This window comes from Anser anser, assembly GCF_964211835.1.
Source record: "Anser anser genome assembly, chromosome: 3".
In the NCBI taxonomy this organism is placed as follows: Eukaryota; Metazoa; Chordata; class Aves; order Anseriformes; family Anatidae; genus Anser; species Anser anser.
Window position 1 is genome coordinate 108,077,422 of NC_139722.1, and position 12,859 is coordinate 108,090,280.

A 12,859-nucleotide genomic window follows, 5' to 3' on the forward strand; every position below is an offset into this window, starting at 1 on the left:
CACTACAACTAAGCGAAAAAAGCCGACGAGCACCAGGTTAAGAAAAAGGTGAATAAGGGAGATTAGGATAACGTCTCTCTCAACGTCCCCAGCTAAGAAACACGTACCAGAGCGGGTTGAGCACCGCTTTGCACGTCGGCCTGCTGCAAAGCACCGGCTCGTACTGCACGGGAGGCAGGTCCGGACGCTCCTTCAGCGGGGTCAGGAGGCAGGCGAGGGGGACAACCATGCGCGTGGCCTCCAGCCGGCTGGAGGGCCACACGTTCCAGCTGAAGCGCACGCCGTCACGCTCCTCATTTTGCTGGATGAACTCCAGGTACGTCGCCATGGGGCCGCAGCAGCTCTGGAAGGACCGAAGCAGCGCGCGTTCAGGCAGGTTGTCTAAAACCTCAGCAAACACAGCACAGAAAGACGAAAATCTGACAACCAACGCCCGAATGCGAGGTGGGTGTTGTTGCGAGGCCGAGGAGGTCGCCGTGAGGAGGCTGTGAGGCCGTGAGGAGGCTGTGGAGCCCACCCGCCACCCCCGGGGCCCGGCCGGCGCCCCCCTGCCCTGCCCGCACCTCACCGCTCCCGGCCGCCGCCGCCGCTCGGTCCCGGCAGGCCCCGCTCCGCCGGCAAGGCCAGCTCAGCGGTACGCCGCCTGCCCGCACACAAGATGGCGGCGCCGGCACGCCCCGCCGGCATCTTGGTTAAGGGCACCCGCCCCACCCCTCCACAGCGTTCCGAAAGGGGTGACCACACCAAACGTGGCGGCGGCGGCGTCAGGAGGCCATCTTGGCTAAGGGTAGAGGGTGAATGGAAGGAAAGGGGTGTCCTTAGTAAATATGGGGGAGGCAGCGTCGACTCCCTCACGGGCACTATGGGGTTGGCTGGGGGGCGGAGGAGGAAGGGGCTGGCTGAGGGGATGACGAAAATTCCACATTGCCGCGAACTCTTACGTCTGGTGTTACGCTGCAGATGTTGGGATTTTTTTTCCTGTTTTCTGTCTCCACGGCTGGTTTGTGCCCACCTTGTCAGAGTTAGGTTAAATAAAGCACTTAAGAAGTACCGTGATCTGGCACACGGAGCAGAATCCTAAAGCCCCGTGTTTATACACAGGCTGCCACCAAAACTCCAAGCAACAATTTTCCCATTCTGTTTACCTGGAGCAATCAGCTAGCTCAAAAATAGAGGGATGGGGGGGGGGGTATAAACCTCCATCTGTTCGATGTTTAACAACCCCGAGGAGAGCACTTTGAACTCGGCTTCCTCCCATCCCTACCCACCAGACCTCCAGAGCAGCACCAAGTACAGTAATTAACAGCTGGACTTGATGACCTTAGGAGTCTTTTCCAAACCAAATGATTCTAATCAACTTCCTGAGGGAGCAAGTGAACGTTTTCAGCAGAAACTGAGACCCTCCGTGGCACGCCTTGTGGGACATGTTTGTCCCTGGGCTCAGCACAGCTGCATGCCTCTCCACCCATTGCCCTGACAGATGTTTCCAGCTACATGAAGCAAAAAGGAAAGGGTCTGCATGGTGTGGAAGATGATCCTGTGCGTTAAGGTGTCTACACCCTGTTACAAAGCATGAAATGTTTGGCAGCAATAGGAGACCCAGCTGTCCCCACTCAGTGTTGTTTCCCCCCCCCCAGTACCTGCTCTGCCTGTGGAGGCAAAACAGCAAGCCAGGGTTTAAGACTTCTTTTTTCTCGTCTCAGGGCAGCCATGCCAGGATGAGACAGCAGATGGCACTCGAACAGCACCAGACGAACAACCACCACTCCACCTCCAGTAAAGGTGAGATGTGTAAGCAAATTAATTTAAGAAAAAAAAAAATCCAAACAGCCAATCAGCCACAATTTTCACTATCAAAGCTTTAAGCTTGTCATTGTTTTAAACTTTGGACTGTGAAGGCTAGGCGTGTTAAACAGTACCTGGCAGCTGTACTTCCTCTCAGTTCACAGTACAGCCTGGCACTGTAGTTAATGTTTCTCTTGGAAACAAAAGCAATCCTGCACTTCATTTCACGTTAAAATGGCATTTGGGTGTGACCTCCAACTTGCCTCGGGACTGCTGCTTACCACTGGCAAGCTGCACACCATAGGGCTCACAGGAACGGGCCTGAGCTCTCCCAACACAGGAGGTCGAGCAGCACCAGACGAACAACCATCACGCGTAACACCTCCGACAGCAGTGAGAGGTATCAGCCGAGTGCGCCTGCTGAAGTGTGCTCTCTTGTTATGAGGCTAACATAAAGAAAGAAGCAGCTTGTGCTTTCCAGTGTAAGATGGTTTGGTGGTGGTATGTTTTGGTGTTCAGTACTGCAGCTAGTATGACTTCCTTAAAACATTACATTTCGTACCACATTTTAGTGGGGATAGCTTTGCCAGGTAGAGGGGAAAAAAATGAAGGAAGCCTGGGAGGAAAAAAGACTAATAATGTTACCTTTTGATATTTATTCTCTTTTTAAACAGGCTGATAGGTCAGACGGGTTCATGAAGATCCTTAGTGACAAAGATCATTCTTATTTAGACAGATCAGAGATTCCTATTTTACAGATAGGAAAGTGAAATTGCTTTACTTTTCTCTATAGGCATATTTTTTCCAAATTTGACAAGTCTCCTAACAACTGCAATGCTAAGAAGGTTCGGGGACCACAAAGATAAGGACATCTCAACCAGATAATCCCTGCATAAATGAGTCAGAATTTAAAGTGCTTAATAGACCAGCTCTCCACTTCCTAAATGTGTTCACTGACAACAAGCTCTCTGTCCTTTTTCTTATTGCCAGTGAATATGGTCACACCACAAAGTGACACACGTGCGTGATAAGGACGTGTTGTTTCCCTGAAAGCTATCTTCCAGATGAAGCAGAGCACAAGCAATTTGTGTTATCTCTGCAGCAGCAGGATGCACACCCTGTTGTGTTAGGTCATCTTTGAAAGCAGGAAGACAAAGGCAATCCCAGCCCCACACCTCAGTCAAGCTACCTCTGGCCACGTAAAGGATGTCATTTATGTTAAGACTCCTTTCAGTGAAGTTAGCAGCATTTTTCTCAGGCTTCAGTGTGCTGAGGGGTTAAAGGCAGCAGAGAAAAAACAAACATATAATAATCTCACCCCCACATCTCTTTTTTGACAACACTTCTGCCTCTGTAGATAGAGGTGCATCCCTGTCACATCAAGCAAGAGACAACACTATGACAAAAGAGACAGCTGTGGGCATGCACACTAGCTAACACCAAAGTCATTCCCCGGATGTGCCAGCTTGTCATTCTAGTTGTCTGCTCCAGTCTAAGACATCATGCCTGGCTGCCTCAGTATATACACCTTCCCTTTATGGGACAGGAAATACATATTTTTTTATTCCTTGCACTGTACCTACGGGCATTAGCCTTCTGTCCGCTGTCCGCATTATAAGCAGGAAAAGAGGAATCAAGATTCGAACACTTCCTTATGGCATCCAGACCGCTTTTAGAAGTGACAAATTCCTGGACAGTACTGAAGTAACTGGTATAGTCTCCCACCCCACTTTGGTAGGCTGTTCTTCAAAATCTGTCTATATTAGCCAACTGTTTACTACTCGTGGTCGGACTTCCTGGCATGCTGACAACTCAGCTGCAAAGCTGCTTGACCATTGCCCTCCCAACAAGGTGTCCAGGAGGGCTTATCTTCAGACAGAGCTCTGAAAATAGCTAGATGCAACAGGTCCACTGTTGTGCTCAACCCCGCTAATCGTTTCCCAGCACTGTGAGGCTAACACAAAGATACTGAGTGGTTGTGTAGATATCCAGCACGGCTAAGCCATAGGTAACAAGTTGTACTGGGACCAGGCTCTCTGCAATGTTCACTCATCTACAGTGCCCTGCCCACGAGTACTTCATCCCAGCCCTCTGGTTATTCTGGATGGCAGAGAGCTGGCTGTACCATATACGCACAATATTTTAACTTACGAAAAAGGAGACGACTTCTCAAGATGTTGCTCGATTACAGATTAAGGAAGAGGTGATGTAACTAGCACAGCTGGTACAAAAGTCTGTTTACTTACAAAGGAGGATTTGAACCCACGTTTCCAAAGAGCATCACACCTCTAATGCTGCCAGATATTCGTAGAGAGCTGTGTCTAGTTTCCTCAAAGAACACATCCATGTTCCAGCATGCCTTGGGCTACCATCAAGGGCAATAGCCTTATTACAACACAATTTATAAGTTATTGCCAATTCATCAGTCCAGAGAAACACAGAGGAGCCAGAGAGGCTATGCTTACAAGAAACAAATTGGCTCCACATCACAAGAAGAGAAGATCATGCTTTTTGAAGATATGCCAGTATCATGCCTTTCTCAGATCACAAACCAAGGCCATATTTATGTACAAACAGCTATCACTGGCATCTTTTGCAACCCTGAGGGCATTCAGACAATCTATAAAAGTTTCCCCTGTACCTGTAGTATCAGCCCAGAGGAACTGTTTCTCTTCTGGAAAATACATCTTTACAGAATACTTACAATCACAGTTTCAGCTGACATGTGTGTACATAACGCAGCTGCCAGAACACAGCAACACAGATTAGATGATCCTCTAGCCGTCAGATGAAGGAATAAATACAGATACATCACCAGATAATGATAGCAGTGGAGAAAACGAAGCACAAAAATACGTTAAGAAAAATCAAACGGCATTTTAATGATAAATTAGCAGGTAAGAAAGTTGGTGAAGAATCAGTGAGTTCTATTTAACATATTTAGGATCTTTCCCACATTAGATTTTTAGCCACCAATTAGATGGTAGCTCTCATGGGAAAAAAAAAAGTGTCAGCTTTAGGACTTAAGCTCCATCAGCAGCATTAGTCTGAACACAAAGTTTGGGATCTCATTCTTGGCAACACTCACCAGCAAGTTTTTCTGATCGGCTGATGACTTATTTTCTCTCATTTTAAGTAAATGTCTGCAGAGTACTCAACACAATCCTTGAAAGTGACACATCACCACCCAGTTCTATGACATTTTTCAAGTCACACACATTTTTGTACAAGAATGGATCTGTTTTCACTTCAGTCTTGGATCTTCAGTCCTGGTTTGATTTTCAGCCCACTCACAGGACACGTAATTGATGTGTTGCTGCTTTATGTTTACTTGAAAAACAAAGGAAGGAACTTGAAGTTGTCTTGAAGCTTTTCACAAATTTAGAAGTCCACTTTTAAAAAAGCAAGCCGCTTTGTCACCTTGGCTATATAGAATGAATCCAGTTTACAGTTTTTCTTTCCCCTTAAAACTCCAGCCACTCTGTCATATAAATACAGTTTGATGGAGAAATCTCACCACCTTCATGGCAATCATCAAAAACCTGGGAAAGAAAGCCCTGTGTCAGTGGAGTAATTATGTACAGCAAGCACGACTGAACTAGAAGCATGATCTTGTGTTTTCTGCTTCTTTCCCAGTAGAGAAACAGTAGTCTACCACAGGACAAAGTATAGGAAGTCCAAAACCAGAACTGAGGAAGAGTAATGTGAGCATAGCAAAGCAAAACAGACCCCACTGTAGTAAATGATGCAAACAGACACGCCTGGCAAGTTTCACCCATGTATCAGTTCAGGATCCATGCAGAAAAGACCAAAAGCTAAACAGAAGTTAGCTTGTTAATATATAAATAGGTGAAAAACTCGGGATCAGATAAGAAGTTATATTTTGGAACAGGCTGACTTGAAAGCACCCTGTTACATACAGTAAGGGAAAGAGACAGCTTGTAAGTAGGCATCCTGGTCTAAACTAAAGACTCTGCCTCTTACATTAAGATGTTAAATGATACTCATGAGCATAGTTAGCTTAGAAATCTGTAAGAATCACTCACAAGCATAACCCTGATTTACACTGGCTGGCCATTTATAAGACTGTACCCAAAATTTGTACACACCCGCATATTCACATACACAATTTGTCACTTACCGGGCAGAGTCCGCAGGGTGTCCTGACTAACCCGGTAGGTTGTATGAGAGGACTGACAGCTCTGTACAACTTCATCTGTCCATCCACACTGCCTACCGTCCCTTCCTTTGCAGCAATAATCGTCATCTCCACTTTTCCATCATATATTAGTGTATTTAAAATGGTTTCAATGTCTTCCATTGACAACTCTACCTAGGAAACAATTTGTAAAATAAATACAGAAAGGACGTGCCAGTAAGTCCTGCAAGAAGAAAATGAGAGTAAACTCCATAAGAACTCCAAATCCTTGGAGTTCTAACCTAGCCCAGATGAAGACACAGTTCTTACTGGGCACTTCATGGGGCTGTGCAGATACAAAAAGAAAAGCAAACACATGTCCTTCCTCCCAGGCACCTTTGGATTACACTAGTCTTGACTGGCTAAAAAGGATTTTCCTATGCGCCTCAAGTATCTACATCATCCTAGCATGGTACATGTCCAATTTTACAGCAAAACAATTGTGGAAGAAGAAAAGTCAGAAGTACTGAAGATAGTCTGTTGATGGTGACTAGTAACGGCATTGTTGTTTTCTCCTTCTAAAGCTGTTTGAAGTGCATAGGCAAACTTGAAAGAAATTATAAAACATATCCCAGGTGAGTTTATTAAATGAAAACTCATTCCAGTTTCCATCTGCAAGGATGTAAACACCAACGTTTATACATCTTTGAAAACCCACATGCATGAACTATCCTGGAATCCCATACAGCACCGCTGACACTCCTCAAAAAGCAACACAGCAGCAAAACCCACCCCCCACTTCAGTAACTGCAGGGTACTAAAGCGCTTATCAGCCCCTTACCAGATTTGCAGGACCTCACTCCTGTACCTAGTCATGTACTGACAATTTTGAGAGAAGTAATACAAATCTGTTCTGACCTTACTGATACCCAGCTCACAGATGTATTTCCACACTTCATGGGATGATGCAAATGAGCTGTTCCTCTGTATCATGGGGTTCTGTTTGCTCTCGCGAGCTGCTTCTGCCTGAGGGAAAAAAAACAAAGACAAGTTCTCGTCAGTACTCATCGACAACAGCTTCCTTCACAGTTCAGTTTCAGGCAGATTGAAAAATAAAAGTTAGTTTGCAAACCATTTCTGGGACATGTTTTTTATTTAGTCTTTACAGTTATGTCCTCAAGACTGATGTATGTGAGATAATGCAGTGCACATCCAAAGGTAAATTTTATGTCATTTAGTGTAAAATTGCATGGTAATTTAGATTGATATGAAGGAATATCAGTGTTTGGTGTTTTGTTGCCACAATGAAAAGTTTCTGCTGTACCTATCACCTTGTTTGTTTATTTAACAGAAATGCTGCAATCTGCCTAGGACTTACTTAGTGGAGAACAGGATTCTGCAGTTAAGACTAAAGAAGACTGAAGTCTTCCAGGCACAGCTGCCTGTCTAGTGCCTTTAGCCTCTCAGAAATGAGCAGCCCTGAGGGCGAAAAAAATAATAATAATAATTTTTGCTGTTTTGTTTGGTCCTGTGTCATTTTCTGCCTAGCTTGTCATTGGAGTTTGGAGGTAGAAGGTTTCATTCCCTGTGAAGGGTGGAACAATATGCATTATTAAAATGCAGTATCATCACACTTGCTGTGACAAACAAAAATCCAGTACAGATTTGCTGATCCAGTTGTAACAAAGGGTAACACAGAAGACACAATGGAAAACTTAAGTCTTGTCCATCACTGGTTTTAGAAATAAAAGAATTACTTGCATGATACAAATGGAAGATTGGTTTAGCGGTAGCACTCACCTTACTCTGTAGAAATTTAAAACATTGTTGATTTAACACCTCCACAAATTCAGACTCAAAGTCTTGGTCACTGTACCAAGCCCCACCCGTCACTGACCGGTCAGGCTGCAGGTTATATAGCATATACACCTTCTTTTTGGATGCCTGTTAGAGAAAAGTGCACAGCTCTTAACCCATGAGAAAGGAAGATTTAAGAAAATTCCCGCAGAAGAAATAGTTTACTACACCTAAAATCTACGGCACAGAAATCCAGCTGACTCAAGCTATCATTAATGTGTTTGACCCGTAGGTAACATGGACATAAAGAGAAGATTCATACATTTAGATATATATTTAATTTTATATAATGTATGTTATAATTTTATAACATACCATTAGAAGAGACAATCCTACTAACAATGCACACGCAATTCAAACATCACTGAAGATGAGCTCCAAGTTTAGTTTTTAACCTAATTCCCCTCCACTGGCAAAGGTGGGCAGAAGAAGAGTATCTTTACAGGAACTTGATGTATTTATCACTTAATTAGATTATTAATCAGTTTGTTAGTAGTATGCTGAATATTTAGCAAACATTATGGCCTCTTATATCTGGCACACCTCAAACACGCATTCTAAAGGTGGAGAGTCCAACCTCAGTGCACAGTCAGTGACCAAGCTGGTGGCAGAACAAAGCTTCTCTGCTCCCAGTCCCCTGTTCAAACATGTAGCTAACATTTGAAATGGTGAAAAAAAAGTCACAAACTACTCACTGCCACAGATTTAACTGCTTTAATTAGTTTCTTGCTTTCCAAGTTTTTCAGTATCTTGTTGATCTCCGTTAAAGGCAGATTACTTTTGTATCTAATGTCCCTGCTCCAAATACCTGTTTAAAAACAGATAAATGAACAGAAATTAATTACAAGAAGCAGCCACTTGTTTCTGCAAGTACTCACAAACCAAAAATCACAACACAGCATCGCCTGACTTGCTTGCCAGCCATAGCATGTATTCCTGATCCTATGACTCCCAGCAAAAAGGAAGAGTTAGAAGAGGATGGAACAAAAATCAACTGCCAAAACAAAACACATGCCACAGCCACCAAAGTGTCCTTATGCCCTTTACCCCTCCTCTGAGAGCTCTTAATGCAGACCCCATTTGACTGCTAACATGAATACATCAAGTAAATGTTCTTGCATTTTTCAGATAACCAGTATTTCCTTCAACAACAACAAAAAGTACAGCCAGTTCTATCTGCCATCTCTAAAACGGAGTGTGCAAAGACTGCTAAGAAAGCATGGTTACTAGTAGTAGTTTTTGCTGGCAGTACAGCTGTTAAACCCAATATAGATATCACGTTTTCTTTTAATTAGTGAGTGTTCTGCACAGATTCCTCAGTTTGAGTCCCATAAATAAGTCATAATTCATATTCTGAAAGAGGCCCCAAAAAGCCAGCCAGAAGAGGTTGTTATTTTACTAGAGAAACGTCTCTTTCTTTGCTTTTAAAGAAGGGGAACATTAGCTACACACTTGTTAAGGCCACTCTAGATTTTATATTTGTATTGTCTAAACAAACATTTAAATGTTTGGACAAGAACAGCTCCATAAAAAGAGTTAGTATCATTCACAGTTATAATTTATTTAAACTACCTTTGTTGCCTGCATCTTCTATAATTTGGTAAACCAGCTTCTCTTGATTGTCAGAGCCTTTCATTTTACTGTAAAGTAGAACAGACAGCAGGATTTTTAAAAGGCCCGAAGTTTGAAAGTTTTAAACTGAAAACAAATACTATAAAAAAAACACAATGCACAAAGAAAAAATCTACGCAATCCATCCAAGTTTGCCAGTGAGAAGCCACAGTAAAGAGAAAAGAACCCAGTTTGAAAAGAAACGTGAGTAAGCAGGAGTCACTCAGCTTGTCGTAACAATGGGGAATTCAAAGCCACATACTAACACAAGGTCAAACACTCACAGAACATAATTTGGATAATCTGTCTCTGGAAGGAATGTCTACAAATGGGTAGCAGAGTGCTCCCACCTCTAAAACACGCTTTTTCCACTGGGCTGAGAAAACCTGAATTCATCAATCTTTTTCTAACGCATTGTAAAGAGAGGTTGAGATGCCTGCGTTGAGGATAATTTTGAAGGATATTTCTTTCTAGAATTAAGTCTGGCGCCTCTTACTCATATTTACACAGTCATCACAAAACATGGTTTGAAGGTACATTTTAATAAATCAAATGAAGAACACGCACAGCAGATCAAGTGGTCTCCTGGAACCTCTATAAATGTGAGCACTGCTCATGCAACACGAGCAATGAGGAAGACCACAGAACCACAGTTGCAGATGGTATGGTCGAACTTCAGCTGGATTTCACCTGAACATAAACATCTGTTTGCACGGATCGCTTTGACAGCTCAGGAACTCCACTAGCACATTACAAGGAGAGTTCCATGATAGCCTCTGTTTAGGAGAAACCATTAAAACAGTTTCCAGGTTCGGCTCAGGGGAGTTAAATACTTGTTTTAGGAGGGTACGCTTAAGTTCTGTAATATTCCTGTTCCAGAATCCATGTTAAATTGCTTGGTGGCTTCTCAGCAATGAGGCACAAGCGTCAGAATTGTGTTCAAATATTTATTCAACAAGTGTGAGGCTTACCTTGCATTTTGAGACTCTTTGATTCTATACAGGAGACCTGCATTGCTCCTGAGAAGGTCCAGTTGCCCCTATGAGAAACAGACACAGCACATTTACTCTCCTTCAAACAGCTTGTTTCAGAATGTGGCAAAAAGTCTCCTTAACTTGTAAAGGAAAAAAAAAATTAAAGACTTCTGAATAAAAAAAGGAAATTTAACATTTCTATCTGTTGGACACAACGATACCCCTGAGGCTATTTTTTCCCTATGAGTATCCATTTATCATTAGCTATCAGAAAAGAAAAAAAAAGTTTTTGTTTTGTTAGGGGTTGTTTGTGGGTTTTTTTTTGGCTTAAGTAGAGATCACTGGAAAACTGACAGCCAGGACTGAGAATTACTAGCATCTCTCACACACTTGTTCAAAGACTTGTTCTGCTATGCCTAAACCAGGCAAATTCCTCTTTCCTGTTTTGGAGAAAGAAGCAAGCAATTAGAGAAGCTCAAGAACATGCACATAACAGCATTAGTTAACGTTTGCTTTTCCGTTGCTGTTTGATCCCTTCCCCACAGTTACAATCTTGTTTCTTCCAGATTTGGATTATGTAATTGAATGGAGCTCCCACTTCAGGATGATCCCTCTCAATGCTTTTCTACAGAAGAAATACTCGCAGCTTATCTCCCAGATTCTTATTAAGGCCTATCTCTCACCACAGTTTTTCCCCCCACCAATAAGGCACTTACTAGATCTCCCCCCACATCCCACTCCCCAAGACATGTATTTTAGACAAGTTTTAGAGACTTAGCTGTCTTTGAAGCCTCAGTCTGAAATTTGGACAACCAATTCAAAAGATATTGAACAAAAAAGCTCACAGCCAATGTCCTGATAAATATACTGATAAATAGAAAAAACAAAATGAGGTAGGTTAGATTACTTCCAGAACCATGTAGTATGGACCGAGCTAAGAAGTCTGGTTAGCTGATACTGAAGTTCATACCACACTAAACCATAACTCAACAGCTCCTATCTACTCCTTAACATGTAGCAGGAGTTGACTGCGATGCTCAATCTTATCTTAGGCTGGAGTCCTGATAACAAAGGGAAATGCCAAGCAAGATGTAGGAAATTTCTAGAAGATGCAAACAAACTCCTCAGATGTCTCACCTGCTTATTATCAGAGTAATCCACAAGCTCAGGATTTCATGAGGGGTTTGGTGAAATGCTTCACATATAAGACCATAGGCTAACATCCATTCTTTCATCTCTTTATCACTAGCTAGTTCATTCCCTACCAGGCTTTGTTATCACTGTGGCTAACCCCCTGCTGAACCACAGTAACTACACTTGCACTTGACTGTTACATACAAGAGCACTGTATCGCATTTTATTTTACATAGTAAATACAGAAAGTAATACATAGGGGGGAAGAGCAAAGGATTCTGCACACCTCAGAAGACTAATGTGTTACTTCTCAGTGGCAGCTTCCTAACCTATACAGACAAGTAGACATACGCACATTAACTTTCTATTACAGAGCGGAAATGGTAAATTTTGAGGTATGTTTAACTGGTTATGGAGACCCTAAGTGGTTACAGCAACCAAAAAGAAGCTATGGCAACCGTAAATTACAGCAAACGCCACTGACTCCAACCAGACCCGCTCGGTAGCCCTGCCCAGCCGGCGGCCACCACGCAGCCCGTCCATACGAGTGGCGCGGGGTGCCTGAAGCAACGGGGGAGCTCCGCGGGGCCTACCATGGAGAGCAGCCTGTTGATGGCCATGGCTCGCTGCTGGGCTTCCATGTGCGGCATGTCATTCTGGATCACCTGGTCGGTGATGCCGTGGGGGAACTGGTGGCACAGCTCGATTATCCTGCGAGGGGGAGAATAGCGAGGTTAAAAACCGTATCCTGCCGCATCCGAAAGGTCGGGGTCGGGATTGAAGGGCAAGAAGAGAAGAGCTCATGGATAAAACAATGACGAAATGCTTCTTGGTCATGCCTATGCGCTCCGGCAAGCCCCGGAGAAACCAAACTTCGCTCCATTTTGGTTTTGCGCCGCTCTAAGCCCTGGGTGGAAAGTGACGGCGCGCAAGCAGCGACCAGACAGCTTTAGGAACCGAACGACGGGAGACAGGAGAGCTGCGGCCCCCGGGTCGCTCCTCCCGGCCCCGCCGCCCCGCTCACCGGCTCTCGATGTCCACCGGGTCGGGCGCCTCCGGCTTCACCCGCACCTCCGCCATGGCGCCGCCGCGGCGCGCACCGATGGCGTCGGAGCCGGGCGGGGAGCGGGGGGGCGGGACGGGGCGGTTGCTAGGCCGGGATCGTGGCGTCTGTGGTAACATGGGGGGGGAGGATCGAGTGGGGAGGGCAGGGATCGAGTGGGGCGCGCAGGGATCGAGTGGGGCGGGCAGGGATCGAGCGGGGTGGGCAGGTGCTCCGCAGCAGGGATCCAGTGGGGATGGGCAGGGGCTCTGGGATTGGGATTGACGGGGGAGGGCTGGGATCGAGTGGGCTGGGTGG

At 44.5% G+C, this 12,859-nt stretch overlaps 2 protein-coding genes and 1 long non-coding RNA gene across 5 annotated transcripts in view; 1 reads left to right on the forward strand and 2 right to left on the reverse strand.

The window, feature by feature from the left end:
- The window catches only part of SEC23B (SEC23 homolog B, COPII coat complex component), a 57,119-nt gene that overhangs the window by 14,580 nt on the left and 29,680 nt on the right, over positions 1 to 12,859 (reverse strand). Inside the window, exons 2-3 of one of the 3 annotated variants that reach the window (XM_083827867.1) lie at positions 564 to 643; positions 108 to 343 (exon numbers count right to left, since the gene is read on the reverse strand). In XM_083827867.1, coding sequence (XP_083683993.1) covers positions 108 to 328 — 221 coding nt within the window. In that variant the 5' untranslated portion in view covers positions 329 to 343; positions 564 to 643. Of the gene's footprint in view, positions 1 to 107; positions 344 to 563; positions 781 to 12,859 lie in introns of those variants that run through there. The other 2 variants (XM_083827868.1, XM_083827866.1) reach the window with 2 other exon arrangements.
- Positions 305 to 7,717, forward strand: LOC310896043. Its single transcript, XR_014581129.1, has 3 exons — positions 305 to 444; positions 1,704 to 1,782; positions 7,275 to 7,717. It is a non-coding gene; the product is annotated as an uncharacterized lncRNA (long non-coding RNA).
- On the reverse strand, positions 4,462 to 12,670 carry POLR3F (RNA polymerase III subunit F). The gene is made up of 9 exons (XM_083827869.1): positions 12,524 to 12,670; positions 12,093 to 12,210; positions 10,363 to 10,430; positions 9,353 to 9,420; positions 8,476 to 8,588; positions 7,724 to 7,867; positions 6,842 to 6,949; positions 5,927 to 6,118; positions 4,462 to 5,327 (listed from the first exon to the last, which is right to left on the reverse strand). The coding sequence occupies exons 1-9, from the start codon at positions 12,577 to 12,579 to the stop codon at positions 5,250 to 5,252; spliced, it is 945 nt and encodes a 314-aa protein (XP_083683995.1). The 5' UTR covers positions 12,580 to 12,670; the 3' UTR covers positions 4,462 to 5,249.

What these genes read in the sequence shown, in the direction of transcription:
- POLR3F (XM_083827869.1), bottom strand. Translation starts at nt 12,579, where the DNA reads ATGGCGGAGGTGCGGGTGAAGCCGGAGGCGCCCGACCCGGTGGACATC. An exon ending in AAGCAGTTAAATCTGTGGCA is followed by an intron (nt 7,868 to 8,475) that starts GTGAGTAGTTTG and finishes TTTCTCTAACAG; the next exon opens with GCATCCAAAAAGAAGGTGTA. An exon ending in GTGAGCTGGGTATCAGTAAG is followed by an intron (nt 6,119 to 6,841) that starts GTCAGAACAGAT and finishes ATTGTTTCCTAG; the next exon opens with GTAGAGTTGTCAATGGAAGA.